The sequence below is a fragment of the Anomaloglossus baeobatrachus genome, chromosome 10 (genome assembly GCF_048569485.1).
Source record: "Anomaloglossus baeobatrachus isolate aAnoBae1 chromosome 10, aAnoBae1.hap1, whole genome shotgun sequence".
In the NCBI taxonomy this organism is placed as follows: domain Eukaryota; kingdom Metazoa; phylum Chordata; class Amphibia; order Anura; family Aromobatidae; genus Anomaloglossus; species Anomaloglossus baeobatrachus.
This window is the reverse complement of record NC_134362.1, coordinates 78,419,335-78,436,286: the sequence shown is the minus strand read 5'-3', so window position 1 is coordinate 78,436,286 and position 16,952 is coordinate 78,419,335. Positions and strand designations below refer to the sequence as shown.

General features: G+C 43.4%; 1 protein-coding gene across 1 annotated transcript in view; it reads left to right on the top strand.

Moving 5' to 3' along the window:
• Positions 1–16,952, top strand: part of SYT12 (synaptotagmin 12) — a 191,940-nt gene that overhangs the window by 44,513 nt on the left and 130,475 nt on the right. Inside the window, exon 2 of the mRNA XM_075325337.1 lies at positions 9,242–9,295. Coding sequence (XP_075181452.1) covers positions 9,262–9,295 — 34 coding nt within the window. The 5' untranslated portion in view covers positions 9,242–9,261. The remainder of the gene's footprint in view (positions 1–9,241; positions 9,296–16,952) is intronic.

Here is a 16,952-nt window from a genome sequence, read left to right as displayed (position 1 = left end):
AGGCCACCGTATGCCTCCTAGCCGAGGTACCAGGGCTACGACCCTGGCACCTGTCAGTTCCCGCTGCAGACCTGTCGCCACAGGCCTGCTGCACTCTCCTTCACTCCTCAACACTACAAACTGATCTGACTTAGAACTCAACTGAACTTCACTTGTTTGTTTCCTGCCTCAGGCCCTCTGAACTCCTCAGAGGGCGTGGCCAACCACCTGGCTCCGCCCCCCTGGTGTGCCCATTAAGCACTGCGGGAGGTGAGTAGGGTGTATGTGTTTGGCTGGTGTTACCTGTGTGGGACTGGTGTTATGCAAGGGCCTACCTGTGACTACCTGGCTAGTCCAGGGCATCACAGCAGTCACATAGATTGACTACAGACTTGTACCCTGAGGCTGGACAACCCCTTTACGATACTGACTTGTATAGTCATCACAAATGGTAGTGTAAACTGATTATACCCTTCAAGCATACATGCCATCTTTCATGATTTTCCAGAAAAAATTTTTCCCAGCAATTTGCAGTGTCCTGGCATGAAATGGACTCTATTTACATAAAACATCCCACGCGTTTCTGGGCATGATTGCCATAGTCTTGGGTAGGACTATGGGTGAAGATAAAGTATCTGTAAATTGTTTACCCAATATTCAGAACTATGAGTTTAGATGTTAAATCTCATTTATTTGGTGGAAAGTAGGATTTTCCTTAAATCTTAAAACTGACCTGACGACAGAAAGCTATAAAGGATCATTTATATTGTGCATGGACACCTGGTGCACGCGCCGTACAATACGTACTACTGTAGCGTGTGACAGAATGTGTTTAGTCATCTATTCATCAGTAGGATTTGGCTTAGCTGGAAAGATTGTATAGTCTGCGCCTTTTTATAGGCAAGCAAGGGGCAATCTGTCATGTCAATATTTTATCTGTTTTAATGTGATGGAGCGTCTGTTAATGTCAAAACGATTCGTTGTACTCACTGTGAAGGGGAAGTTAAGGTTTGCCTGATACGGTGCACAATGTAAGATTGGATTCCTAGATCCTTTACTGTACAGTTCTTTGTTACATCAAAGGCCATAAGGAAAATAATGGAGGCGAGAACATAACCATGTCAACAATTCCAAACACGGGACTAACTCATCTCCTACACTATTTAATGACGCAATTTGTTACCATTGGCTTCATTTTGTGTAATTTTTGGGAGTGTTGATGCCACCAGCAAGATGCTAAGTAAATGTGGGTGAATGTAACCGTACTATGTGCTCCACCATTCTCTGCTCTTTACTGTAGGGAATGTGCACGTGTCTGACTTCTGAATGTGAATTTCTTTTGTCTGATGTGTTTCACTGGTGCCAGTTCTTCACAATGACTACTTTTAATAAAGGAGCTCAGGCCAATAAAAAATAAAAATGCAATGCAAATATAGAATATATTAAATTTAAACTCCATTAATGCTATAAAGAATATACCTAGAAAAATGAAGGTTCTTTGCACAAAAAATGTCCAATTCTTGTATGCCCATCAACTGCGACAAGGTGACTTTTCTTTGATGGGACCCTATCCTAGTGTCATGGCCCATCAGCCACAGGATGGTTTTAATTAGTGCTAGATCTTATCTGCCCATATATTTGTAGACTTAGGGGTGCTTCACACACAGCGAGATCGCTGCTGAGATCGCTGCTGAGTCACGGTTTTTGTGACGCAGCAGTGACCTCATTAGTGATCTCGCTGTGTGTGACACTGAGCAGCGATCTGGCCCCTGCTGTGAGATCGCTGCTCGTTACACACAGCCCTGGTTCGTTTTTTTATTGTTGCTCTCCCGCTGATAAGCACACATCGCTGTGTGTGACAGCGAGAGAGCAACAATCCTGAATGTGCAGGGAGCAGGAGCCGGCGTCTGACAGCCTGCGGTAAGCTGTAACCAAGGTAAACATCGGGTAACCAAGGTGGTTACCCGATATTTACGTTCGTTACCAGCCTCCGCCGCTCTCACGCTGCCAGCGCCGGCTCCTGCTCTCTGCACATGTAGCTGCAGTACACATCGGGTAACTAACCCGATGTGTACTGTAGCTAGGAGAGCAAGGAGCCAGCGCTAAGCAGTGTGCGCGGCTCACTGCTCTCTGCACATGTAGCTGCAGTACACATCGGGTAATTAACCCGATGTGTACTGTAGCTAGGAGAGCAGGGAGCCAGCGCTCAGTGTGCGCGGCTCCCTGCTCTCTGCACATGTTGCAGCACAGCGACGCGTGTCGTTATGATCGCTGCTTCGGCTGCTGTGTTTGACAGCTAAGCAGCGATCATAACAGCGACTTACAAGGTCGCTGCTACGTCACAGAAAATGGTGACGTAACAGCGACGTCGTTGTCGCTGTCGCTTAGTGTGAACCCAGCCTTATATTCCAGGAGACGCATGGCACTAGGATAAGGTCCCATCACAGAAAGGTCACCTAGCCACGGTTGATGGGCACTCAAGAATTGGCCACTTTTTGCGCAAAGAACCTTCATTTTCTAAGTATATTCTATATTGCATTAATGCAGTTTACATTTCATATATTCTATGTTTGCATATGTCTTGGCGCTTATAGAGTGCTACTGTATCCCTTTGTGTGTGTAGTTTTTAGCAGATAGCACCTGTTCACACTTAGTATATTTGGAGATGGAGTTTTTGAGGAGATTTTTTGCAGTAAAAAATAATAAAACTATACTTACTCTCAGCAATCCCCCCATAGAGTCTTCTTCTTGGTCCTGTCCTCCACTCCACAGATATGTGAGTGATTTGCCTAGGTTGGTTTGCCATTTTTGTGCATTTCCAATGTATCGTAGACAGAACCAAGAAGACAAGCAGTAAAAAGGGGATCAGTATTACTTTATTAATTATTCTTAACTGATCTGAGACCTTTTCAGAATAATTTAACCTTCCCTGATGCTGTTTATATTCATTGAAGCTTTTCAGAGTTCATTCCAACTGAGCCATTGGTTTTCCAGCCTGATGGTAACCCTATTGATACAGTGCACTTTGTATGCTTATGTGTACGAGTCCTACAGCTTATTTTTATAAGGTTTGATTTTTTTTTTTCAAAAATCTTTTATTGAAGTGTATCAACGAGACAGGATACATACAAAGTAAGTGCAATTGCACCATTACAATATAGACAGTAAATCACTCAAAATAGACCACCCAAGCTCGACAACACGTGTCTTTAAGTATCCAGCAGAACTAAACTCAAGGGCGAACATAGGAACCAAAGTGTCTCATATAATGTGAACATAACAATCCCAGTATTTGCTACCGTATGCAGAAACAGTCTTTTATTGTAAATCTAAAATCACAGAATAGTGTAGTAAGAATTATAGAGAAAGGAGAGAGAAGAGAGATGGGAGTACAAAGAAAAGAAGAGAGAAGAAAAACAAAACAAAAAAAAAAAGGAGGGGGGGAAGGGGCGAGGATGGTACCATGTATTATTTGACCATGAATGGAATGTCACTTCCGAGGACCATTGAGAAATCAGAGGACTCTCTAAACATAATCCAATCCTGCCATGTGTGGAAAAACTGTTCAGATTCAGACTCACTGTGAGCTGATAATCTTTCCATTCTACAGATATAATCCATCTACAGAGACCAGTCCGCTATAGTTGGGGCTTCCCTAGATCTCCAACGCCTGGGGATAATAGACTTGGTAGCAGAAAGACAATGTTTAAGTAGACACCTTTTGATAGTCTTAAAGGACCCTGGGAGCATCGACAAAAGGGCAGTTTGAGGAGAAATGGGAGGTCGCTCACCTGAGATATGACTAAAGATCTCGAAGACCTTACCCCATAGTTGGTGAATCGAAGGGCATTCCCACCATATATGCAACATAGTACCCTTGGCTGTCTCACATCTCCAGCAATTGTCTGATGTGGTGGGATAGAACCTACGTAGATCGGCGGGGCACCTGTACCACCTAGTGTGAATTTTGTAGTTCCTTTCCTGAAGTTTACAAGCCATCGTGAGTTTATGTGCACATAAGATGGCCTTCTCCCATTCGCGCTCTGGAAAGGAAACATTCAACTCTTTTTCCCATTCGCTGACAAACCACAGATCTTTAAGATCAGGTATAGATATGAGGATATTGTAAATTTGGTAAATCGTGTGTTCAGGAGTCGAGGTTTGGATCAGTAGTTTCTCAAAGGCAGAATGCGGAACTCTGATTCTGGTGATCGACAGGAAAGATGAAAGAAAGGATCTAAATTGTAGGTAGGAGAACCATGGAACAGGGCAATCCGGACATAATGTTCTCAACTCTTGGAAAAAGGGGACAGCTAAACAGCCAATGAGGGTCTGCTGAAGTCTCGTTTTGGAGTTACGGGACCAGCTTAGAAATGTATCAACTCCCACTGCTGGAGGAAAGGCAGGGTTATCAAATAAAGGTGTCATCGGTCCAAGTTTGTCCGAGCGCTTATATTTAGCTACTGCTTTATCCCATACCCGAAGGAGATCCCTTGTCAAAAAGGAGATAGAATCTCTAGCCGGGCGCGTGTTTCTTGGGATCCATGGCAAGGATGATAGGCTCAAATCAGACAAAGAGGACTCTACAGCCACCCATCCCTTCTGTTCCGATCTGTGGAACCAATCTACCACCCTTGCCAAAACAGTGGCGATATAGTACAGGTGGAAGTTTGGTAACCCCGTTCCTCCTCTACTTTTGAGTCTGGTAAGAAATCTGTTCACCAATCGCAGTTTGCTCGTTCTCCAAATAAACCGATCACATGCTTTGTTTAGAAGTTTGAAAAATGTGCTAGGAAGGACGACTGGCACCGCTTGAAAAAGTAGCTTTGATAAAATGTCCATTTTCAGGACGTTGATTCGTCCGAACCATGATAATCTGACCCTGTCGAAGACCTTGAGATCTGCTATGATACAATTTAATAATGGTTTATGGTTTTTGAGTATATCTGGGTCAAATCCGACGAAAGATTAATCCCTAAGTACTTTAGTGATGAAAGGCACCATTTGAACGGGAAGGAGCTTTGTACATGTCGCCGCCTTTCCTCAGGAATATTGATATTCAAAATTTCAGATTTTGCAAGGTTTACCTTGAAGTTACTGACTATGCTATACATATCAAATTCTTTAAGTATGGATGGAAGAGAAGACTCAGGATCTGTGATATATATTAGTAAGTCGTCGGCATAAAGTGCAAACTTATGCATGCTATTTCCGACCTGAATACCATGAATATTGGGGTTTTGCCTTAACGCTACGGCAAGGTGTTCCATCACGATGGTGTATAGTAGAGGGGAGAGTGGACATCCCTGTCTAGTGCCGTTGTTTATGTTAAATGGGTCTGAATAATTTCCGTTGCAACGCACTTTAGCCGAGGGGTTTTGATAGAGTGCTAGGATTTTGCTTATTAAGTCGGGGTTCAAGTTAATTTGGTGAAGGGCACTTTTGAGGAAAGGCCAGCTGACTCTATCAAAGGCCTTTTCTGCATCGACCGATAAAATACAAGAGGGTGTTTTCGTCTTATGCGCATGTGATATAAGAAGCATAGTTTTTAGAGTGTTATCCCTCGCTTCTCTTTGCGGGACAAACCCAACTTGATCGTTACATATCAGTCGAGGCAGAAGAGGTGCGAGTCTTGTGGCGATAAGCATGGAAAAAAACTTAATATCCAGATTGATTAGCGAAATTGGTCGGTAGCTTTGACAATGTTTTGGGTCCTTTCCTGCTTTTGGAATTACTGTAATGTGTGCTTCGAGTGATTGTTTGGGGAAAGGGTTAGATATTGAGATTGCATTAAAAACCTTGGTCAGTAAGGGTACGAGTTGGGGCGCATATATTTTATAAAATTTGGCCGTATATCCGTCGGGTCCTGGACTTTTGTTATTCGGGACATCTTTTATAATTTGAAGAACTTCCTCTTCCGAGAACACTTGCCCAACAGAAGAGGAGATATCATCAGCGAGAACAGGTAAGGTCGTGTCTTGTATCTATTTATCAATTTTTGCCTGGTGTCGCAAGGAGGGAGTATTAGCTTGTTGCCATCGATATTGTATAAAGTCTCGTAATATTCTTTGAAAGCGTTTGAAATCTGCTGAGGATCATGTACTAACTCATTTGTCCCCGATCGAATTTTAGGGATAAAGTGTTTAGTAGCCTAGGATGTATGCTTTTGGATAGGGACCCCCCACATTTATCTGAAAATTCGTAAAATAATTGTTTCATCCTTTCTTTTTGGTGCAAGTAGGCCTGATCAAGCAAAAGTTTAAGATCTTCCCTTTGTTTGTTAAGATTAATGAGAATTATGGGAGTTGCATTTTGTTTGTGTTTTTGCTCTAGTTCATCAATTTGGTGGAGGAGCCGGTCAATTTGGAGAGCTTTCTCTCTTTTCATTCTGGAACCCTCCCTTATAAGAGTCCCTCTGATAACGCATTTAAGAGCTTCCCATTGGATTGGCATCAGGGTCTCATCCCCCTGATGATTGCAGAGGAAATCCGCAATTGTGGTCTCAACTGTTTGTAATGCAATATGATCAGCTAATAAATTGGGGTTCAAACGCCACTGCCAGATACGGGGAAAAGAGTTTGGGGGCTGAAAGGTAAGAAAAATAGGGGCATGATCCGACCAGGTCATCAGTCCGATCGAGGCGGGTTTGATTTATTTTTTAAAGGGAATCTCCCACCAGGTTTTTACCACCTCATCTGAGAACAGGATAATATAGAGACCCTGATTCCAGTAAAGTGTCACTTACTGGGCTGCTTTTTGTAGTTTTGATAAAATCAGTGTTTTATCATCAGAACGATTATCACTAGAGAACTAGTTAACCTGCTGCCATTAGTCCTCCATATTCATGAGCTTTGTTTATCCCTGCCCCCACCAGTGATTAGAAGCATCCTGCCTATGCACAGTGTACATAGAAAGCTACCAATTAGTGATGTGAGAGGGGTTATGGAGCTCAGCATTCAGAGAACTGATTGATCTGCAGCAGATAAAATAGTGATTGTGTTAAAACTGCCGCAAGAATCCCAGTAAGTGATACAGCACCAGAATCAGGGTGTCTGCCACTACAGATGGGGGAACAAAATCCTGGTGATTGATTCTCTTTAATAGGGTACACCAATCTTAAATTTGTATGGCACATCTAAAGTATGGCTCTTCTTCAGTAATCTATGGGGACAGTGACAGACAGGATCCAGTCAACAAAATTGGTGATGGTTCCAGAGGTGGGACCATTAAGGTCTCATAGAATAATTCAAATAGAATTATATTCATATTCTCATATAGAAAAGAGCAGAGATACAATTGCCTTCTTCTACCTGCCATGTTTCCTATGTAGAAGAGATATATATAGAGCAGATACAAAAGAGACATAAATAAGCTAGGTCAAAAGAATTTTACTGAGAGTAAATAAAAAAAAAAATTCCAAAACTTATTGGATTTTTTTCTGAAAGTATAAACTGCTGGACACTGCGGGAATATGGAAAGCTGTTGTTATAAGGCACGTTTAGCTTTGGTGAATATAAACTTCCTGGGCACAAGGGAATATAAAAATGAAACAACCCATCTTGTCGTATTACATGTTGGGGAATGTACTCGAATGATTAAACTTGCTGATTAAAATCACACAGTGGTCGTAAAAATGGAAATGGAAGGTAATAACTTGCAAAATGTATCAAAGTTCAGATTCTAAAGATTACTTTTTAATTAGTAAGTTATATCAGTCACTGATTTTATTAGCAATTAATTTTACTGCTATAGATTTAAAGGACCAATAGTCGTGTAATTCCAGGTTCTCTGTTCAAGGTTGTAGCAAAAAATGTCAAAAGAATGGAAGAACGTGACTAGGGATGAGCGGACCTGTGGAAGTTCGGGTTCTCCTGGACTTTAGTTAAAAGTTTGATTTGATAGCCAGACTTGACCCCAGACCCTGAACCCCATGTAAGTCAATGGGGACCTGAACTCTTGTGCTGTAAAGTGACTATAAATTGATCATAGTGAGGGCTTGGGGCTGCAAAAGGGGTTAATTGCCCCACCAACATGGGGATATGGAATAAAGAAAAAAAAGGCATGGGCTCCCATCTATTTTTGATAACCAGAGCAAGTAAAACAGACAGCTGCGGGCTGTAACCCTCAGCTGTCTGTTTTTACTTGCGCTGGTTATCAAAAATTGTCACGCTAGGTACAGAGACGTACCAAGCGAGCAGTGAAGGGGACCCCTGCATCTAGGGAAGGGGGAGATGGTGACCCCTGACCAAACCTACTGCTGGTCCCTCACCAACCTAGATAGGTTCCGCACCTCTGCGCCGAGCCAGATACCTGACCCTAAGTATCCCTAGTCTAGTACTAGGCTCTAAATGGGGAGCGAGTGTGATGAGTTATTTGTCAACCCCACTAAATGCTAAACAAAGACACAAGGCGGACACACAGGGGAAAAAGCATGAACTAATTATCCACAGTTGACTCAGGCAGAGGTTGAGCAAAGTTTCAGCAACGATACTACAGATGAGAGTAAGCCACCTGCTTGCAACCAGAGCTAGAGTGAACTTAATAATATCACCAGCCCCAGTCCAAGGAAGGAGGAGTATTTACGCACCAAGAGAATACTGATGACCAGCAGCTGGGTGGAAGTTGAGCTCCTGCTGGGTCCAAAAGGGGAAGAGATGAAAATCCAGCAGGAAAGTTACCTATTACAATAAATACTAACAGTAGGAACAATGGAAACTCAAGGAGCATTCTACGCAGCCAAAAGCTGTGACCTTCTATTGCCAGAAACCACATGACTGTGTGTCACCCATGACAAAAATAGTCGGGTGCCTATGTAATATTTTTAATTTGTTTTTAAATCGTTATTGTTCACAGCAGTGTACAGTCATCTTCTGCATTCAGTAAAGCTTGTTGATTGGCTTTATTATTGTACTTGACTTTGATTATTGACTTTATAGCATGTAGACAGTACCTGAACTCTGATCTCCATATTCGAGTTCAAGCCCCAGACACACCGTGTCCAGTACAAACCCCCAACTTTACCGTTCGGGTTCGCTCATCCTTAAACATGACATATATCACCAGGGTTCAATCAGTACGCTTCTGTGTGTACGTGTGTGTCCATGTATATGCATGTGTATATATATATATGTATAATATATATATAGTTGGACACATACGTACAGGAGCACACCTGCTGAATCCTGGTGATTCCTCACCTAACCCCTCACGTTGCCATCTGAAGCTAAATATGTCACATATGCTATCTTTTTTTCTCTTTTAGGTAGAAACTAAATAAATGACATGGAGAGTAAAATGATTGACTATCGCATTAGTGGTAAGTAATATTTGATGTTTTTATAGGGGATTTATGGCATAAAGCTCTGAACTACTGGGGATGTTTTCCATTAGAATGAGCCTGTGAACTTAAAGAAAAAATACTATAATATTATACACTCCTCAACAGACAGGATGGATAGATGTGCTAATGATATGAAAATGATGAAAAAGTGGAAACAAAATGGTCAAAACATTTTGATTTATTCAGTATTGAATATGAGCATCACGCATAGAAATGTCCACATTTACACGTGTTGGCTGCTGTCACTGAGTTGTCTGAGGAATATTCTGCTGTGCTGAATGTACTTTGGCAAATCATCAAGATCCACTGCTGGCAGCTACCTGTACAATTGCTGCTCAATGACATCCCAGATGTGATCGATGCTAGACAAGTCTGGAGATGCTGCAGGCCATGTTAGCAGGTTTATGCGAGCTTCACACAGTACGATCTATCGTGCGATTGCACGAGCAATCGTACCCGCTCCCGTCGTTTGTGCGTCACGGGTAAGTAGTTGACCGTGGCGCACAAAGTCGTTAAACCGCCGTCACTCGAAGTTACCTGCTGAGCGACCTCGCTGTGGGCAGCGAACATCCACTTCCTGAAGGGGAGGGACATTCGGCGTCACAGCAATATCACACAGCGGCCGTCCAATAGAAGCGGAGGGGCGGAGATGAGCGTGACATAAACATCCCGCCCACCTCCTTCCTTCCGCATAGCCGGCGGGAGCCGCGGGACGTGGGTAAGCTGTGTTCATCGTCCCCGGCGTGTCACACGGAGCGATGTGTGCTGCCCTGGGTACGATGAACAACCGGCGCAAAGTAGAATAAATGATTTTTTAAAAATGAGCGACCTGTACATGATTTGCGATTCGTAACCGATTTGCGATCGTTTACAGACGCTCATAGGTGTCACACGGGACGATGTCGCAAGCGATGCCGGATGTGCGTCACGAAAACCGTGACCCCAACGACATATCACACGATAGATCGTCTCGTGTGACGCCCGCATTAGGCCATGCAGTCTGCTAACAGAAGCACAAGTAACACAGGCCTGGTATTGTCATTTTGGAAAACAACTTCTGGGACACTTTGGACAAGTGGCCGTACCACTGGTTCCATCACTAAATCAATGTAATGCCGAGCTGCTAGTGAACCTGAAATTAAGATTTGAAGACTAGAGGGGTCCAGCTACCGTAAATTATTCCCCCACACAACCCACACCAATATATTGAGAGTAGGATCGATTAGATGCTCACTCATCCTCATAAAGGCCACTTCATGACGTTGTCCACGTGGTCTTGTTAGATTTGAACAATGGTGCATAGTGATCTATTGTGTAGTGCAGGTGAAATTAGATGTTCCATACCAAGCCTAAGTTATTAACCCCTGACTATATTTATGTTCTTTTGGCTTGCTGTCCTGATGAAGAGGGCTGCGTCCCTTGAAACACGTTGACCTGTGCCTACAATAGAATAAAAAGACATACATTTAATACAATCGAGCAGTGTAGTGAGAGCGCGGCGAAAAACCCTTTCTCCTGTACACCTCCATGCATTAACCTCGGGGAGCTTCAGCTGACCACTTCAAATTCGGCTAAAATAGGGGTTGTGACTTACACAACCGCTATAGGTGAGTGATCCTGACATCTATACTTAAGTGTTTTACTGGTTAAGACCCTATTGCGCTTTTTTCTTCTGCCATGTTGTTTCATTAACCCATTCACGACATTTGACGTATTTATACATCATGGTGAAATAGGGATTCCCGTTCGATGAAGTATAGGTATGTCATGATGATGATGATGTGCCCATTCGATCATTGCCGGGAGATCAGCTTAGGCCGGTTTCACACATCCGGCTTTTTGCCGTTTTGCCGGATGCGGCGCTCTCCCGTACAGTTAATACAGTAGAATGACAGCGCTGTAACTTCCGGGTCACATGCGCCGGTCACATGACAGCATGTGACCGGCGCTTGTTGCGCTGTCATTGTACTGTATTAACTGTACGGGAGAGCGCCGCATCCGGCAAAACGGCAAAAAGCCGGATGTGTGAAACCGGCCTTACATGATACTTGAGCCCTAGCTCTCTCAGCCAGAAGCAGTGCCTGCACCGCCCAATCTGTTTAACCCCCTAAATGCTGTGATTAATAGTGACCACAACATTTAGGAGGCTGTTAAAGGGAGGGAGGGAGATCTCCCATCCGATCACCACCCCCGCAACTTCATCGCGAGGGATGGATTATTGCCATGGCAAACCGAGATTGTCATGATGACCTCCCAATCAAACAGCAACGGCAAGTCTATTAGACCATGCCAGGAGCATGGTCTAAGAAGCTTCTGTCAGAGAAGCACTGACAGGTGTAATGTATTGCAATACTGTCATATTGCAATGCATTCCATCAGCAATCAAAGTAATGAAAGTCAAAGTCCCATAGAAGGACTAAATAAAAAAGTTAAAAAAAAAAGTTAAATTGTAAAACTGTTTTTTTAAAACTCCCAAAGTAAAAAAAAAATGGAAAAAAATATTCTAACAATAAATTGTCACACTATTTGATCACTTTAATGAACACCAAAAAAATTAAAATAATAATAAAAATAAAAAATGTTGCAAAAAAACAATGCATTTTATAACATCACCAAACAGTGGAATAAAACACGATCAAAAAGACGAATGTATATAGTCTATGAGCGGGTGGTATACTACAACAGGGGGTGCCCGGAAAAATTTAACAAAATTTGGGGTCTGTGGAACTCTTCTCCGAATACACTTACAGAGGCTTAGAGGAACCTCTGCGAATAGAGGTGGTTCCCGTTAGAAGTTAGGAGGTGGAAACTATCCTACGGTATATTGCGGTAAAGTGATGCAATGTAGCTGTTGTTGTTCTTTCTTTTTCGCCTTTTTATTTCTTTTTCTACCCTGTTTCTTAAAATATGGTCATGTTGATCGTTAGAGCAGTTCTTATGCTTAATATAAAATTGGATATACATGCAAATGATAAGAAGAATGGATAATGATACTATTTTATCTTGAGTACAACAGATACTATGAACTCTATATGATCATTCAGTGTTGTGAACGAATAGCATTTTCCTGTTTTGAACTGTTTCTCACATTGTAAATGTCAGTTGTACCATGTTTGAAACTGTTAATAAAACGAAGTTAAAAAAAAAAAAAAAAAAAAGACGAATGTAAATACATATCACTAAAAACCTCATCTCAGCTCCACCAGCAGAAAAATAAAAAGTTATAGCTCTCAGATTATAATTTTTTTTCTATGAAATAGTTTTTATTGTGCAAAAGATGCTAAACAGAAAAAAACAGTATAAATATGGTATCGCTGTAATCGTACTGACCCAAAGAATGAAGCTGTCTCATCGCTTTTACCACATGCAGAGTGATTTAAAAACAAAACAATAAAACATCTCCTGAATAGCTGTTTTATGTTCTTTCTGCCTACTAAAAATTGAAATAGAAAGCGATCAAAGAATATATGCACGAAAATGGTACTAATAAAAACATCAACTTATCCCACAACAAACAAGCCCTAACATGACTCTTGCAACAGAAATACAGAAAATTACAACTCTCAAAATAATGCAATGCAAATAGTTTAGCGATTCTTAGCGTGTGATACTAGCCAAACATAAAAATCCTATATAAATCTGGTATCGCACCAACCCAAAGAATAAAGTTGTCTAATCACTTATATTGCCTGATGAATTGCGTAAAAAAAGAAATAAAACCAATTATTGACCTGCTGTTGATTTCTTCATTCTGCCTGCGAAATATCGAAGTAAGGCTCGGCTCACATTTATCCTGTGCTCTACGCTGAGCCCTTACACCGGGGTTTCTGTGTAAATCTCTGAAATACATGATTCATACAGAACCATTGACGGAATATTACCTATAATGAGGCAGATGTGGATGTTCTCTGTCCTATTACCCAGCAGTTTCCCTCTTTTTAGGCCTCCTTTTAGGCATGCACAAAAGCACGGTCACCCACAGGTTTGTGCACCACTGAAAAGCCAGATACTACTGGCTGTCATTTACCGCCCTCCAGGGCCAGCCACTGCCTTTTTTGACCATTTCACCACCTGGCTACTACACTTCCTTTCCACCGACATCCCCACCATCATCATGGGTGATTTCAACATCCCCATTGACACTTCCCACTCATCTGTCTCCAAACTTCTAACACTCACTTCCTCCTTCGGCCTTACCCAATGGTCTTCTGCAGCTACTCACAAAGATGGCCACACGCTGGACCTCATCTTCACTCGCCTCTGTTCCCTATCTAACCTCTCTAACTCACCTCTCCCCCTGTCTGACCACAACCTACTCACATTCTCTTCCCTCTCTTCTCCAAGTATGCAACCCCCCCTCCACAAACTTCCACACCCTCGCAGAAATATCAAACACATTGATTTACACGCCCTTTCTCAGTCCCTCCTCTCCCTCACAGACATTACATTTCTACATGATGCAGATGCCGCTGCAACTTTATACAACACAACAATCTCTGCAGCTCTCGAATCAGCTGCCCCCCTCACACACACCAAAACCCGCACTATCAACAGGCAACCCTGGCACACGAGGCAAACTAAAGAACTAAGACGGGCTTCCAGAATTGCTGAGCGCAGATGGAAGAGGTCTCATTCCACTGAGCACTTCATTGCATATAAAGAGTCCCACACCACTTTCAAGTCCACACTCACTGCTGCAAAACAAACCTACTTCTCATCCCTCATATCTTCTCTCTCTCACAACCCTAAACAGCTATTCAACACTTTCAATTCTCTCCTCCGTCCTCCGGCACCACCTCCCTCTCCTCTCCTCTCAGCTGAAGACTTTGCCTTTTTCTTCAAGCAGAAGATTGACAACATCAGAGCAAGCTTTGGCCCACAATCACCACAGCCCCTCATCATAGCTACTCATCCCTCTTCCTCCAAATCCAGCTTCTCCACCATGACAGAAAACAATCTCTCCACTCTACTCTCAAGATCACCTCTAACCACCTGTGCACTGGACCCGCTCCCATCGCACCTCATCCCCAACATCACCGCAGTCCTCATCCCAGCCTTAACCCAGCTCTTCAACCTATCACTAACAACTGGTGTATTCCCTTCATGCTTTAAACATGCCTCTATTACACCCATCCTCAAAAAGCCTTCCCTTGACCCATCCTCTGTGTCAAACTATCGCCCCATATCCCTTCTCCCCTATGCCTCAAAACTACTGGAACAGCATGTCCATCTTGAATTGTCCTCACACCTCTCCTCCTGCTCCCTCTTTGACCAGCTACAATCTGGCTTCCGACCGCATCATTCCACTGAAACTGCCCTAACTAAAGTCACTGATGATCTACTAACCGCCAAAGCCAAGCGACACTACTCTATCCTCCTCCTCCTGGACCTGTCCTCTGCCTTCGACACAGTAGACCATTCCATCCTACTACAGATTCTCTCATCTCTGGGCATCACAGACTTGGCCCTATCTTGGATCTCCTCATACCTAACCGACCGAACTTTCAGCGTCTCCCATTCTCACAGCACTTCCTCATCTCGCCCCCTATCTGTCGGTGTCCCCCAAGGCTCAGTTCTTGGACCCCTGCTGTTCTCCATCTACACCTTCGGCCTGGGACAGCTCAAAGAGTCCCACGGCTTCCAGTATCATCTCTATGCCGATGACACACAGATCTACCTCTCTGGACCTGACATTACCTCTCTACTAACCAAAATTCCACAATGTCTGTCTGCTATTTCATCCTTCTTCTCTGTGCGATTCCTAAAGCTTAACATGGACAAAACAGAGTTCATTGTCTTTCCTAATCCTCACTCATCTTCTCCAACAAGCCTTTCCATCAAACTTGATGGTTGCTCACTCTCCCCAGTCTCACAAGCCCGTTGCCTTGGAGTAACCCTCGACTCTACTCTATCCTTCAAGCCACACATCCAAGCCCTCTTCACCTCATGCCGATTACAACTCAAAAACACCTCCCGGATCCGTGCTTTCCTTAACCAAGAATCAGCAAAAACAGTGCATGCCCTCATCATCTCCCGCCTCGACTACTGCAACCTCCTGCTCTCTGGCCTCCCTTCCAACACTCTTGCACCCCTCCAATCTATCCTAATCTCTGCGGCCCGCTTAATCCACCTCTCCCCTCGCTACTCCCCAGCCTCGCCACTCTGCCAATCCCTTCACTGGCTTCCCATCGCCCAACGACTCCAGTTCAAAACATTAACCATGACATACAAAGCCATGCACAACCTGTCTCGTCCCTACATCTGTGACCTAGTCTCCCGGTACCTACCTGCACGCAACCTCAGATCCTCACAAGATCTCCTTCTCTGCTCCTCTCTTATCTACTCTTCCCACAATCGCGTACAAGATTTCTCCCGTGCATCCCCCATACTCTGGAACACTCTACCTCAGCACATCAGACTCTCCACTACCGTGGAAAGCTTCAAGAGGAACCTCAAGACCCACCTCTTCCAACAAGCCTACAACCTACAATAGCACTCAGTCCAGTAGACCACTGTGCAACCAGCTCTGTCCTCACCTATTGTACCATCACCCATTCCCTGTAGACTGTGAGCCCTCGCGGGCAGTGTCCTCTCTCCTCCTATACCAGTCTGTCTTGTACTGTTAATGATTGTTGTACATATACCCTCTCTCACTTGTAAAGCGCCATGGAATAAATGGCGCTATAATAATAAATAATAATAATAATAATAATACTACTAACAGACACCAAACAGAGTCTGGAGTCACTCCGTATGCTTCATTAGTGAATGGATCCATCAGGGGCTTCATCCGAATCATGTGTTTCAGATATTTAGATGGTAACCCCAATGTACCGTAAGTGCTCAGCATAGAGCACCAGATGCATGTGAACTGATCCAAAATACCAGAAAATGCTACCAATATAGGCTTCAACCCACAAAACAATCTCCTATGAAGTTTGTCACCTGTTAACAGAAACAAAAAATGTAAATTGTTCTTTTATTCTATAAACTACTGACAACATGTCACCAAATTTCCAAGCAAAACATTTTGTATTTTGCTTAAGCATCCCCAGATCATCACCGATCCTCCACCACATTTCACAATAAGTGCAAGACACTGTGGCTTGTACGCCTCTCCATGTCTCTATCTAACCAGTAGACGACCAGGTGTTGGGCAAAGCTGAAAATGAAGTAAAGAAAATTCAACAAACAACTTTGCGAAGGACGTACTGTATGAATCAAGCCGCATACAAGGTTATCAGTTGCTTACTTCTGTTCAGGCAATGTTCCCCAACTCTGAGGACTGGTTTTTCCAGCAGGACAATGTGCCATGCCACACAGATAGGTCAATCAATGTGTGGATGAAGGACCAGCACATCAAAACCCTGTCATGGCCAGCCTAATCTCCAGACCTGAACCCCATTGAAAACCTCTGGAATGTAATGGGTTTCGGCACTATGACTATGGGGCTGAATCAGCCACTCTAAGGGGTATTTTACACGTTGCGACATCGCTACCGATATATCGTCGGGGTCACGGTTGTTGTGACGCACAGCCGGCGCCGGTAGCGTCATCGCAATGTGTAAATCCTAGGAGCGACGATGAACAAGCGTAAAACAGTCAAAAATCGCTGATCTGTGTCACGTCGTTC